Raw genomic sequence first — 14950 nt, forward strand, 5'->3', positions numbered from 1 at the left:
CTCCCCTGTCTCCTGATTGTGGAGGAAGTTGTGATATTTAGCCCAGACAAGACACCTGACTTTTAGAGGGCCAAAACTGGGAGAAAGCCACATGAAAGACAGAAGAGGAAATCCTGCTGGAATTGTGCAACAGGGTCTGGCTATTCCTTGCCTCGTTGAGAAACATACCTTGGGTTTTCCCATCCCATAGTGCTTGCAGCTCCATGAAAGCAGGATACACATCCTCACATGCAGAAATAGAGTGTGCAAAGCAAGGCACAGGACACTGGCAACTAAAGGGTGTGAGTAGATGAGTTAGTCCTTAGCTTGACTGGGTGTGTTTTCTTTATATCACTGCTGAGAAGGGACAGGTAGGTGAAGACCTGAGAGGTCTCTTTTCACAAAAAGCTTGAGCTGTGAGATGACAAGAGACAAGCAGAGATTTTCTAGGCAGCAGAAGATAATTCTGAGATTCCCATTTCTTAATTACAAAAGCAAAAGGCTTCCCCCACCCACCAAGGTAGAGTTAATTCGGTTGGCAGCCCATACTTTTAGCCACTAATCGGTTACGATTTCTGATTGAAATTATACAAAGGAAGGATTAGAACACGTTTAGATAATTACTGCTTGAAATATTCCTAACAAGTGCTCCATATCTGGACTGTGTCCAGCCCAATGTGGTCTTACCTCATACCTAAGGCAAATGTTAATCTTTAAGTAATAACAATATTACTACCATTGTTAACAATATTACTGCTGCAATGGTAAGGTGCTTAAAAAGTGTTTTTGTTAAAGCTGAAGAAGATCCATTTCACAGCAGTAGATGTGATGCTTAAAAGTACTTTCAGCCTGCAATGAGTTTAGGTATATAAATGTGTACATATCCGTATGTGTATATATATGCACATACGTATGTATATGTCTCCATTTTTATGCAAACAGATGGAGTATATTACCTGTGCCTAACATGGTATTTGGAAGCTTTAAGTGTGCTATTTTGTGTGGTCACTAGATGGCACGAAAGTACAAGGGACTGTTAAAATGTTGGGATTGCAAGAATGTGTTTCACTGCGCTATTTGGGTCATTGGGGGTTTAAGTTTATTTGGGTTGGTTTTTGCTTTTTTTTGTTTGTTTGGTTGGTTTTTGGTGGGTTTTTTTGTTTTGTTTTTTTTTTTTCTGGTTTGAGGTTTTTGTTTTCCCTTTTGTAAAATCCTGCTGCAGTTTGTCCCTTACAAGTGTATGTGTCCTAGGTTATCCTTACCGGACAACTACAGCAGTCTATCTCCCTGTGAAATAAGTAAAAGCACTTGCTTCTGCCCAGCTGCAGCTGCTCCTCTGAGCACCCCGGCTCTCAGCTGCCCCACTGAGGGCTCTCCATTTCTCCTCCTCTGCTAGCTACACAGCATGTCTCATTCCCTCTTCTCCCTTTCTTTCTGGGAATGAAGGCAGGGATTTGTAGCCCTGTATCTTGACCAGTGGTACTGTTATAAAGGAAAATTAAATGGTTGAATACAAATAACTTTTATCATACATTAACTTAAATTCTTCGTAGCTCAGTGTGTTTGTTTTAGATGGCAGTAGCATCTTTTACATCTTTAATGGAAGTTCATTTTCATCATCCATGTTACGCTCTGGGTGAGAAATTCATGCTACTTTTTTTCATCCTCTTGCAGATAAAATACATATAGAAATAATGAATAAAATTAACAACCATTCTCTTCTGCTTAAATACAGGGTACCTAAACTTCCAAGACAGTTTTTCAGGAGAATTAAGTCATTCTATAAAACACTATGAAATGACAGTTCTTTTGAAAATGAGTGATTTTTATAGCAGCCATTTTAATCAGCTAAATATGGTGTTGGAAGTTTGAATCTTGTCTTTGTGTCACCGTGATTGACAAAAAAAAATCTCTCAAACACTCTAACTCTGTATGTCTGGAACTATATTTTTAGGTCTTTTCAGCTTGCCATTTCTCGTTTTTGCTAACATACTTAGCATTGTTGGCTAAGATCCCCATAGCTATTCGGCAAAGACCAAAAATAACCACTTGTGCCCTTTTGTTTCTTTTATTGCATTTCTTTACATATGTACAGATCCGAGTCAGTCAAGGCAAAGAGCCTGCGCATTTACTGAGTTTGTTCAAAAACAAACCACTTATAGTCTACAAGGATGGGACATCCAGGAGGGAAGGTCAGAAACCTGCTCCACCAACACGACTCTTCCAAATCCGCAGGAACTTGGCATCCATTACTAGGATTGCAGAGGTAAGGTCACCTGCTAAGTAAAGCAGCCATTCCCAGTGGGTAATGATAGAGCTGCCATGAGCTTCTCTGACTAATCTTGTTGAGTAGTCATATCTGGTAGGAGCACAGAACTCCAAATCCAGCCCACTGCTCTATTTGATGAACCCATCCAATAAACCAAAGAGAATATGCTATAGCTGGCTGGAATCAGTCTGCATCGCTCAGAGGAGCTGTAAGAATACACACAGTGTGTTCTTACAGCTGACAAAGTTAGGCAAGAAGTTAGCTGACAAAGAACAGGCAAGAAGTCAGCAACTCCTATGAGATGGTCTTTCCTACTGCAAACAATCCTACGTTCTGCCCTGCAAGTCAGCTCCCTGTCTTATGTCTAATTGATATCAGTATAAAACTAGGGAAGAACTAAAGACCAAAAGCATAGCATTAACATGTCTACACATTTTATATAAATATGCAAACTAGTAATTATATTACCTGAAGATTTGAAGAATAAAACAATTTCTTTTTTAATCTAGGTTGATGTTGACGCAGTGTCACTAAACTCTAATGATGTCTTTGTTCTGAAACTGCCAAACAACTCTGGCTATACGTGGGTAGGAAAAGGAGCAAGTAAAGAAGAGGAACAAGGAGCTCAGTACATTGCCAATGTTCTCAAATGCCAGACTGCTAAGATTAATGAAGGCCAGGAACCAGGTTCGTATGAGGCCACATGGCTGCTAATAGACAGCTGAGAATACACAGCACTGCATGGAGACCGTAGGTTTAGATTGGATCTTAGGGAAAAAAATCTTTACTGTGAGGGTGGGGAGGCACTGGAACAGGTTGCCCAGAGAAGTGGTGGACGCCTCATCCCTGGAAGTGTTTAAGAGGGTTTGGATGGAGCTCTGTGCAGCCTGATGTACTGAAAGGTGTCCCTGCCCATGGCAGGGCCATTGGAACGAGATGATTTTTAAGGTCCTTTCCAACTCCATGATTCTTCCTAGGTATGCAGCTGATACTGGTATTTTGACAAACTGCAGGAAATACTGTAAGAAAAGTCATTCATCTTTGAGACAGCAAAGAGATTGTTTGGGGATTTCTGAAATACTAACAAGCTAAAATACCAAATGTTAAATCAGCTGGTGAAAAAATTATATATTATGTATTTTAGAGGAATTCTGGAGAGCACTTGGAGGTAAAAAAAAATACCAGACTTCATCACAACTCTTGACAAAGGCTGAAGATCATCCCCCTCGCTTGTACGGTTGTTCTAATAAGACAGGCAGATTTATTGTGAGTATATTATGGATATTTTCTGTTTAATTATATAATTTCTGGTATATTTTGCTTTGGAAATCAATGGTCATTGAATGAATTTGGGGCTTAGTTAGCTAGGCTTGGCAAGAACTAGAGAGTGGACATTTGATGCTTTAAGCTATCCAAATGCAGTGGGTGAACAGAATAATTATTACTGCAGAAGTTTGCATCCAGAGCCTGCTCCAGGCTGGAGATAGAGGCTTGCAGATGCAAAATTTGCCCAGTCAAAAGCAATTTAATTCTTGCAGAGCATCACCAGATTGCTATCAATTTGCTGAGAAAGAGCAGGTCAATGCCTTGCCCCTTACGTGTTTTACAGTGGTGGCGAGGAAAAGAAATGCTGCTTGCCAAAAATCCCTAGCTATCTGATATTTTCCATAGAGATTTAAGATGTGTAATTATGCCTTTAAGGTACTGGCCTGTGCTCAGGGAGGCAGGAAGACCTACTTTGCTGGCAGAAGTGCCCAGAGCTGTGCACTGGCTATTAAGTCTGTGATTCAGGCTTAATTACTTACCCTATTCTGGAGGGCAATGCTGTGTCACCAGTTGGCAAGGACACACTCATTTTTAGGTAGGGGACATAGCTGGCAGTCTCCTTAAGGCACAGCCCAGTCATTTGGAGAGGGATAAAACAAATAGGATCCTTTAATAAGGACTTCAAAATCTTATGAGACTAGGAAAGTGTATTCTTCTAACAAGCTTCTAAAATACTTCTGGGAAATACAGAAATAGGAACCAAACTCTCTGCAGTAGCCTGCTGGGAGCTATAGATTTACTTTTGATTTTAAATTCCCTCCAAATTCTGTGAAATCCCCTCTTTCCTGTAGCCTTTCTCTAGTAACTGAATCACCACCATTAAAGGTCCCAGAAGGAGCAGATGAGACCACTCTGACCTTCTGGCCACCGTAACACAGGGTGGGGAAAAGGAATGTCTTTTTCACCATCTGGTTATCATCCCTTTAGCACTCCCACATGACTACACATAGCCAAACCCTTGGCAATCCTTTAAAAGTGGGAACCATTAGCTCCATTATTATGTCTCCTTCTCGTACAGAATAATATTAAACTGCTTTCTGTCTTCCTGCACATCCTTAGAAGAAGCAAGCAGTCTGCCTTTTCTTTGGGAACTAATCCTCAGTGGCTTAGTCAACTCTAATGTCCCATTGTCAAGTGACTGGGAAGCTTGGTTGGGTGTGTATTTCATCTCTGAGCTCACCCACTGCAAACCAAAGCAGTTTCTTTTCCTAATTAATGAATGTAAGCTGCATGAATGTATCAGCTTGGTTGGGTCAAGGTTCAAATTTCCCTGTCTCCTTCTTCTGGCAGTCCTCAGTCCCAACATAACAATAGTAAACAATTATAATGTAGATGCTTGCCTCTCCTGAGGATATCTTACCAATTCTGAAAATCCAATAACTGATTTTATAGGATGTGCCATTATGTGATTTGTTTTGTTTCAGAGAAACACCCTTAACACATTCATCAAATCACTTTAGGGTTTGATCCTTTAGGAGCCAAAAAGACTGTTCATCAGCCTCTGCTCTTAAGATTATAGAAATAGTTAGGTCTTTGCAAAATTGTATGCCTTGATGAATCATTAAAACCAAAAAAACCCCCCTCAAAACATATCATCCTTTCTAGATTGAAGAGGTCCCAGGAGAATTCACTCAGGATGATTTGGCTGAAGATGATGTCATGTTGCTGGATGTTTGGGATCAGGTGAGTTGTGTATCACTTGCTTTTTGTGATAGCAAGGATAATTTATTCTTAATCACTTGGTTTGTAAGATGGGAGGAGCAATCATCTTGACAGAGTGGAAGCTGTTTTGTTTTCTTTAAATTATACCAAATGGAGCCATACTTCTTGAGCTATATGGTGTGCTGGTGTTCACACCTGCCATTGAATTTCCAAGCATATGAGACCAGGGCAGGCACTTCTTATTTAAACCAATGGAGGCTGCAAGAGTATAAGCCCCAGCAGAGTTCTGGAAAGATTCTCAATAGTGTTCTTGACTTCATCACAAAAATGTATTAATTTTTAAAAAAAGTTATTTCATTAAATGTTTTTAGAATCCACTAAATCCTTGTAGCAGGAGCCACCTACAAAAAGTCCTAGTCGAGAAAGGGACCAGCACTAGATAGACCCTTACAAAAATTTCTTCATACTAGAAAGTGAATGGAGGGTAACAGAAATAATCTCCATCATTGCCCAGTTCACTGAAAATGTGGTGAGCTTTTTGAATGACAGGAAAACTCACTGCAGATCTGGAGAACACATCTGCTTCTCACAGTATATTCTCTCTACCCTTCCTCTCCTCTTGGAGGGAAAGAGGAGAAGGCCCACACCCTATTTGTCTTCGTCAGCCTAACCCTTAAGGAACAAAAGGCTGAGGTTTTTGGAAATAAGAAGTAATGTCCATGTTTCATGTGAAAAGGAGTAATGGGGGGTGGTGGGAAAGAGCTGAATGGAAAGTAGTTGGGACATAGCTACTGAGATAAGAAGTCTTGGGACAGGTAGCTCATTTCCAAGCAAATCCTGGAGAGAAATAAAAAAGGGTGTGGGGGATTGCAGATCAAGGCTCTGGTTGCTGGGTTTTTCAGCTGGCTATCTAGCAGTCACTCAGGGTAGTACATGTCACAGGGCACAAATGTTTATATGCACACAGAGCTCAAACCAGAGACAGTATTACTACCTGCACCCAAAGAGAAATTTCCTTGTAAAAGTGTAAAAGATACCAATGGAAAAGGTAATTAGAGATCCTTTCACCAGAATGAATAAAGGTCTGGCCTTCCAGTGTCATAGAGAGCAGTGAGATTTCAGAGGGTGTAACTACACTTTCTCACAAGGGAGAAAAAACCATCAGTTGTGGTTTGTGAGAGTTCTGTATCTCTGCAGTCTTTTCATAGCATATATTCTTTCTCCTAGAGGAATCAACTGTTTTGTACTTTACCAGCTGTACACAACATCCTTATAATGCCAGGGGAGTTATCTCTTTCCTCTCTTTGCAGGTTTTCATCTGGATTGGGAAGGACGCTAATGAAACTGAGCGACAGGAATCTGTGAAATCAGGTAAATCAAATCAATTTGGCAGATTTCTGAGTGAAGTAGCATCAATATTACTTAACAAAGAGGAAAATATGATGTAGAAGAAATCTAGTTATGTTTACAGTGTCTCAAAGTGTTGCTGAGCTTATTAGGATTTAATACAGGAGATGACTATTTTCACCTTTAAATGTGCTTTAAAACTCTGTAAGTTTATGAAAGATAAAATGAATCAAGATAGCATTATTGGGCTGCAGAGCTTTTTAAATAATATGTAGAAGAGCCCTATGAAAAGTAACTGCACTGAAAAGAGAAGGAATTTAAAAGGACCTGCACCCTCAATAATGTACCTAGAGAAAGGATTGCCAGCAAGTCCTTACAGTGCCACCCTTCACTCAGTTAAATTTGTAGGAGGAAATTCCAGTTACAGAACAAACAGAACAAATCAAGACAACTTATATGGCACGCACCTCCTTGAAAAATCACATCATCCCTGGTGTGACTTAATATAGCCTTGCTATTCTGACAGTGTTCATGCTGAAAACCCTTGCATGTGTTTCCCTGGAGCAGCTGGGGTTACCTGGCTGTGTTTCCATATGTGTTGATGTCATGTTGAAATGTCATCAAGGGAAACTACATTCACTGGCTTTACATGGACAAATTGGGAACGAAGCTTGTGCATCCTCACAGCACCGGCAAATGCTTTCTCCTGTTTAAGAGCCAAAACCCAGCTGTATGGCAACAAACTGCTCAAAAAAAGCAATCCCTCTGTTTTACCTTCATGGAAAATTCCTTCACTGCTGGCTGGGAAAAATCAGCCTTCACCTGATCATTTCATTGCCTTTGAAATAATTAATTAAATACTGTATTATAGCAGCCCTGTGTTCTTTTACTGTGTCTTTTAATGTATTTTTATACCAAAGGAATTAACTAATCATTCCATGTTTTATTTCCTTTCTGTTTTTAGCCAAACGCTATATTGAAACAGATCCTTCTGGCAGAGATAAGGGCACCCCCATTGTCATTGTGAAGCAAGGGCATGAACCCCCCACATTCACAGGCTGGTTCCTGGCTTGGGACTCAAACAGATGGAAGAACTGATCTCTCCAAGGAGACTCCAACTTCAAGCCAAAGAATGACCAGAGCCCAGCTACTTTCTAGTATTTTTAAGCATAACTTATGCAACAACACGATGCATCTGTTGTATTTCTGCATTTGATGTATTTCTGTGAATAACCTAGAAATTCTTAGCACTGAGAAGGATAAATGATAATTGTAAACTGGCCAAAAGGGGTGAGTGGGGCTCTTCTAGTAGTAAATACAGAAAGTGCTACCAATCTTTAATCTTAAAAGAAAGAAATACATTTTCTTTAATCTCCTGATTCATTTAAAGAGAAGCTGTGGATCAGTTTATTGTAATGTGCTAAAATGGACCAAATTCCATCTTCACTTAAAAATCCAAACTAATGCCACAGAAATTCCTTTAGATTAAGGTCAAAATAATAGTGTGCAGAATTTGGCCTGAGAGAGGAATAAAACTATCCGTTTCAAGGAAAGGACTGCACCTGCTTTAATTATTAGGCCCACATATTGCTACACTTATTGAAAATTTCAGTGTCTGATGCACAGTGGGAGTTGTAGCTCACAGGGGGCAAATAATGGATGGATATTTGGATAAAGCTGTGCAAACATGTTCGTTTACCCTGTTAATACATATATGTTTAGAGCTTTAGATTGAATACTGTCAGAATATGAAATTGACAAAGGTTTTTTTGAGGGACTGTCTAGACTATTGTAATGAATTCCTTTCAATTTATCTTGGAACCAGCTCCACCTCCACCAGGTCTTTTCAACTAAAGCTCTTAAACACGGTGTAGTGCACTAGTGCTTTGAAGTGGAAGCAGAAGTAACAGCTTGGAAAACACATCCTCTGCCTTAACCAGATAGCTCTTAAGCCATACTTCACCTGAGTTGCCTTACTCAGCAGTGCTCAGTTCTTCTTCGGCATGCAGACTGTTCACTTTGTCAGGTGCAGGATGTCTTTCTAATTTTATCTGCAGGTGTTAGACAAATATCAAGCATGTCAAAAGCAAGGAAACCCCTGGTTTCGGTAGCATTTCTGGAAATTTGGAATGTGAGTATGCACCATAGAATATGGCCTTCTCTTTTCTCTCAGGCACACTTACTTGAGCTTTTTTTTATTCTGGTGAATTTAAAAGTATGTTTTCAAAGTGGCTTTTATTTGTAACTTAGCCAGAAGAAAATATATTTAAGGGCAGTGGGAAAACTTCTTCACATCTTTAGCGCTGCTTTGATCACTTATCCTGTAATGCTTGTTTTAAACAACAATTTGTACAGCTGTAAATCATACTGATGTGGCTTTTTAATGGCAGCATTTCAGCAGTTTTATTATTCTTATTTTTATTTTATTATATAAGTTAGGTTGGAAAGTGAAATTTTAGACATTTTTGTATTTTTTAACATGCTTGGGATTTTAAATCAGGTTAATGCAAAAGAGCAAATTTAGTCTGAGCTCATAATATCAATGACAAAAGAATCATGAAGCTAAGAGATTAATTATAGGAGTTAGCTTTAAACATTTGTTTAAATGTCTGCTAATATAGCTGGGCTGTATCTGAATGTGATTTCATTTAAAATAAAGTTACAAAAACCAGTATTCTAAATGCCAAACTGCTTTTCCTCTCTCTGACATATTATAGGGCAGTGCTTCCACTGTGTCTAGCAAGATTTCCTGAAAACCTTTTAAATGGACAGTGCAGTGAAAAGTTACTTGTTTTGACTTTGGTACCATTTTATCCAATGGAAGCTTAACTCTTCTCACCAACTTGACAATTACAAACCTAAGTGAAAATCAAAGAATTGGGTGCTTATTAGGTTGTTATTTTCGTCTTTAAGAAAAAAACACCATTGTTGTTAATCAGACTCCCTGGTTTTATAACTTTTTGCTTGCAAAAATAGAGTACAGAAATAACTACTTAATAAAATAGGAGGAAATAGGTTTATGTTTGTTTTTAAAGGCTACATCTTGCTTCTTATTTGTGAGAGTAGATAAGATGTCCTTCTTCTGCTGGAAGGAGCACAAAGACCTTTTCAATGCCTCAGCCATTGAGCAGCCTGTAATTATCTGATTGTTGTCTTCAACACATACATATGATTCTTCTCATTTTTAAAAAATAACAGTTATAGTAGCTTCTGAACCAAGGATTAGACAAGATTTGTCCTTCTTGCACATAAACATCTTCCAGGACACTGAGGGCTCTGAACTGGCACAGTCTGCCAGCATATTCTCCGGCACTGTGAAAGCCTCTTTTCAGTTCCCTCGCACAAGACAGAGGAGCTTTTGTGGTCTCCTGGCCTGGGCTTTTGAGTTTGTAATACATTGTTCTGGCATGTTGATTGCTGATGTTGAGAAGAGCATTGAGAGCTCATAAGGGAACAGTGTTCTCCATTGGGCTTTAAGCACAACAGCTGCTTGCAACATTGTTCTTGGGTTTGCTTGCCAGTGAGGAAGTTTATTTTTCATAATATATGTGCAGTACACACAAAGATGTATTTCTTTCCCTCGAGAATAAGAACAGAATGAGGGAGGACAGACAGGATGGACTATGAGTGCTTGGAAATGTTAAAGATTAAGCTGTTTTCAAGAAAAGCACCTAACTTAAGCACCTAACTTAATGAATACACATCCCAAACCTGCCTTGTTTTCATAATAGAAAAAATTTTGCAGATCTGTATACAGTCAAGTTCAGTCAAGAATAAGCTGTGTCTTGCAGTATCATCACACAGTAATAGTATGTTCACTCTACTTGCAATGGCCAAATTGGACTCTGATTTAGGAGTTTCATTATGCTACTACCAAACAGGAAGCATTCATGTTCTATTGGTTGTAAACACAGCGTCATTTTTCATCTTTATTTCATTGCAGCCGAAAGGTGTTAGGAATCCGTAGAACTATCAGGACATTATAGTCCTATGTGGTATTTATATTACATAAAATACCATAATCTTAGAGTATTAACTACAGATTATGCACAGGACAGGAGTCAGCTTCTGGAATCATTGTTCTAAATACCCATTCTGACCATAGCACACAGTGCTATATAGAATTAGATCTGCTGTAAATTACTATGTTAAATGCAGCTAAATTCAATTGAATGGTTTGATTTCTTGCCAGTGCAGACTCACACAGCCTTCAACTGCAGCAAGAAAATGCTGGTGATGGGAGGTGGTAGACAGTAAGATTATGGTTCCCTCTCACAGGATAACTGAGGAATCATATAGAAAATGTTTTGCTCTGAGAGCATCTCCTGCTGTAGTAGACTATAGCAGGAGATGCTCTCAGACATCTTTAGAAATGTTCTACGTGAACACTTCTTGTTATGAATCTTGTCAACTTCTTGTAGTCTTCATTTTTACTGAATGTCAAAGAATTAAAAAGAAAAAAAAAATGGCCCAAAGAAAGCTATTCTTTTCCATGGACTTAAATACTTCAGAGTTGACTTCTCTATAGGAAAGCTTCAAAAAAACCCTTCAAACTTTGCTTTAGGATACAACTGCTTCAGCAGCATCTCACTGAAATTCTGCCTTTATGGCTTAATTGAGCCAAGTGAAAGTATATAAACCAAAAAATTATTATCTAATAAAACTAGAGCTAGATAATAATTTGCCGTGATGACTCTACAAATCCCTGCATTTTCTTTTTTAAAGACAATAATGTTGTCTTTAGATAAAGAAATAGTACACTTTTCCCTTCTTACGGCTGGGAGTTCAGATGCTAAAATCAAAGGAACTTCTGAAAACAGAATCAGATCTTTAATCTACTACATGTCCTTAATGCCCAGTTACATCCATCTCTTGACTGGCCTAAAGTTACTTTGACCTTCTCTGCCTATTAGCCCATTACCTTATGCTGAAAATGAATATACTGCGCTCACTTCAATGAAAGCTTCCAAGGTGCAGGGAGGAGAAGGGCTGACCAGTGGGAACTGGGAGGCCCACCATGGCATAAAATTAACAAATTATTATTTTGGCCTTTCTCCCTCTGCTTGCCATTTTCCTCTTGACATTAAAGCATATTTGCATTTCAGGGGAAAAATATTGTCCGTACAGAACAGAATATGTAAGCTGTTTTTTTCTTTAATAATAGCAGACAGTTATTCCAGGGAAGCAAGCAGAAGGTGAAACAGTCTGTATCAGGCTTCTTCTTAAACATATGCACACTTCCACCCTGTGAGTGTTCTCAAAGGGTTGTTAAGTGTGTACTGAGAACCACAACACTGTACATTTTACCACCACATTTGATCAGCCAGCAGTGAAATTTGGGCCTCTGTGCACATGAAATGAAAGCATCAAGTGAAAGCATTGATTTTTATTGTTTGTTAGACTGCAGATCATTGCCTCAAAAATCAGCTGCATGGAGGCAAGCAGAGGGGACTGGAACAATCTAAACAGTATCCCACTGAAAGGCCCAGAGGCACACACAGCAGCAATGCTTTGATTTCTTTAAAAAAGCCTCTTAACGGTGCTAGAAGAGCACAGCTCTCCTTGCTGCTCTTCAGCAGATATCACAGAGGGGACTCAGGGTGATTTCCCAGCATTTGGCAATACTGACATCAAGGCTGGATGCAATCAGGTGATTTTAGTATCACTTGCCCAACAGTTCACCATGCTTTGTGTTGTCTGATACCCTTGCTACAGAACAAGCAGCTACAGAAACAACTGTGATTAAAACAGACTGCTGATTGGAAGATTACAGATTTCCCTCGAGGCTTAAATTTTCACAGAGGTGTCTCAGAAAGGTCACAGGTTTCCTGTAGTGGGCCTTGCAGCACATCAGAGTCCCCATTTAACAAGCTGAGTTGGGTGCACATATCTCTAACAGCACCAAAGATTGCTGTCATTCCCAACACTAACCGGCTACTCTCCTACTATACTTGGGTAAGAAGTGGCAGTGAATGTCCTACCACCAAGAACAGACAAGAAGCCCACTCTAACAATCCCCTACTCTCTTTCTGGGTAGGCCCAGGCAGCTTTCTGCTGCCACACTCTGTCCTAGCATCTGCAGATGCACTTCAGCATCCAAATAATCCCATGTGTGAATTCCCGAAGCTCAAAGTGATCTTTTTTTAAGATTGTGTGAGGAGAGATGATGAAAACTTGTCTGATATTCAAAGCAGCAGTCAGGGATTCTGGTACCTGTATTTCCTGTTATCTGTGTGAAGTGAATCACTGAATTTACTGTCCTGTTCTCTACCTATTAAATGAGGATTCCCTTGATACTTTCCCTGTTTATTTAAGCTGCTCTGTCTCTTACCGTGTGTTTGTACAATGCCTGACCTAGTCAAGTCACTTCTCAACACTGTCATCTTGTAGGTGCTGCTCATAATCCAGACAGGGGCCTGGGTTATTGGTGCCAGGCTGCAGAGACTTGCTCAGAGCAGGATTAGATGAGATGAGATGAGTGTGATGCCTCAGAGACCTGCTGAAGAATGGGTGCAGCTCCACCAGCTGTGGCATTAGGGCAGCAGAGGAAGGGCAGAGGGCAGCTCAACTGAGAAGTAAAGCTTTTATGGTATAACACAATATAAGCTAAAATAGATCTCTCATCCTCGTCTGTTCAGCCTTGAAACTCCATTTTACTATGGGTGTATCTGCATCAGGTCCATAAAAATTCCTCTCCAGAATGGGAGCAACTGCTCTGGGGATTTTAAGTATGAAGAAAAGATAAGGCTCTGCTGTGTTTACAAAGAAATAGCAAAATCCTCAGGTGCTTCTTACTTTAACTTGGAAAAAGAAAAGATTTGCTTTGAAAAGGAATGGCATCTTGTCTGATCTCCCATTTCCTGAATCTTTTCTGCTGCTGTTGTTAAAACATGAGGCCTCGCTGCAGCACAGCTCATTTTGTTTCTGGCAAGTGGTGTTTTGTGGTTGACTTAAGGACTGTGAGTGTTAATAATGTACTGGATCTTTCTTTCATTATTACTGAATTATACTGGGTAACAGACATGGCTTCAGTCCAGAGACTGAGCACGAGGAGTCCTGTCCACAGTCAAGGGTATGAACTGAGGGAAACAAAAAGTGTTCACTGACTACAAATGGAGGGATGAAGATTACCAAATTTCTTGTTCATTTTGAAGCTTTGGTTTTGCATTTAAATGTTGTCTCTGTTCTCCAACAAATGAGCACCGGCTGCTGCTATTGGTTTCTCACACTTTCATCACTCTGGCCCAGTGAAAGCTTGGAGTTATGGCTCTGTGGTGACAGCTGATGGCTCTTGTTTTATCTCAACTCTGACTTACCACAGGTCTGAAAACCACAGAAACACATATATGCTTTATGTGCCAGACTGCTGTGCCCCAATCAGTCCTCAGCAAGGACTCAGAGATGAATGATTTGCAGGGAGTGCAGTGATGCTAACTTGAAAATCCCTGTATCTACAGTTGTGCTGAGATGAAAGGCTGTGCAGATATTGGTGTCCCTAAGCAGAAGGGCAGGGCTCTTTAAGTGACCCTCAGCAGGCAGAATCTCTCAGATTTAGTAACAGCCTTTCACACAATGACCTATGGCTTCAGAGGCCTTCCATCAGTAAACCAGGAGGAAGGGATATAACCATTTGTCCTCTTTAAAGCTTTCTCATGCTTCCTCTGAAGATTCAGTTTGGGGTTGCATCTACTCATGTGCTGAATGTATTTGAATGAATCATATATTTATCATATGCCATCTAAAATACAAAATGTTCAAAGCATGAAGACTTCCTTGAATAGATTCTTTCTGTTTATGATATGTCCATGCTTATTTTTTCCTTACATAAGGAGGTATTATTTGTTTTATTTTTCTTTTCCAGCAATGGAAAGGCCTTGAATAAAATAATTCAATTAGAAAAAAAATTGATTATATTCATAGTATCCCACTGCTGCTTCTGCTCCCTAGAAGTCCTGCTTGGACTCTTAATCTTCTATGATCAGTCCTGGTAGAGGTGAAGAGGAAGGCTTCAGAGAGATGAAAACTGCAGAGCTTATCCTTGCAGCACTTGAACTACTGCCTCTTGCAGTATTGCCTCCATTCATTGGAGTTCAGTTAAAATCTCAGCTAAACAATCTGTTCCTCCACAAGTTTGTTTATTTGCCTTCCTTACTTTGTTTAAACCCTGCTAAGTAGTGTGGTGTGGCCATGAGAGCCAGAGAACGGGAAACCTACATTCTGACAAAATGCTGTGATGTCAACAAAAGGCTTTAAAAAGTGTGCATTTAAAAATTAGTATTTTAGCAGGGTTTTATGAGAGTTTACAATTCTAGTGGCAGAAGCTGTGCCGAATTCTCTGAAAGGCTTCTCTTTTTCAATATTATGGAA

At 39.6% G+C, this 14950-nt stretch overlaps 1 protein-coding gene across 1 annotated transcript in view; it reads left to right on the forward strand.

Annotated features, from left to right (window-relative positions):
• Positions 1 to 9259, forward strand: part of SCIN (scinderin) — a 48558-nt gene extending 39299 nt beyond the window's left edge. The window contains exons 11-16 of the mRNA XM_030970922.1: positions 2075 to 2245; positions 2758 to 2935; positions 3393 to 3514; positions 5180 to 5257; positions 6547 to 6607; positions 7548 to 9259. Coding sequence (XP_030826782.1) covers positions 2075 to 2245; positions 2758 to 2935; positions 3393 to 3514; positions 5180 to 5257; positions 6547 to 6607; positions 7548 to 7681 — 744 coding nt within the window. The 3' untranslated portion in view covers positions 7682 to 9259. The remainder of the gene's footprint in view (positions 1 to 2074; positions 2246 to 2757; positions 2936 to 3392; positions 3515 to 5179; positions 5258 to 6546; positions 6608 to 7547) is intronic.
• The last annotated feature ends 5691 nt before the right edge of the window (positions 9260 to 14950 follow it).

This window comes from Camarhynchus parvulus, chromosome 2, assembly GCF_901933205.1.
Source record: "Camarhynchus parvulus chromosome 2, STF_HiC, whole genome shotgun sequence".
NCBI lineage: Eukaryota > Metazoa > Chordata > Aves > Passeriformes > Thraupidae > Camarhynchus > Camarhynchus parvulus.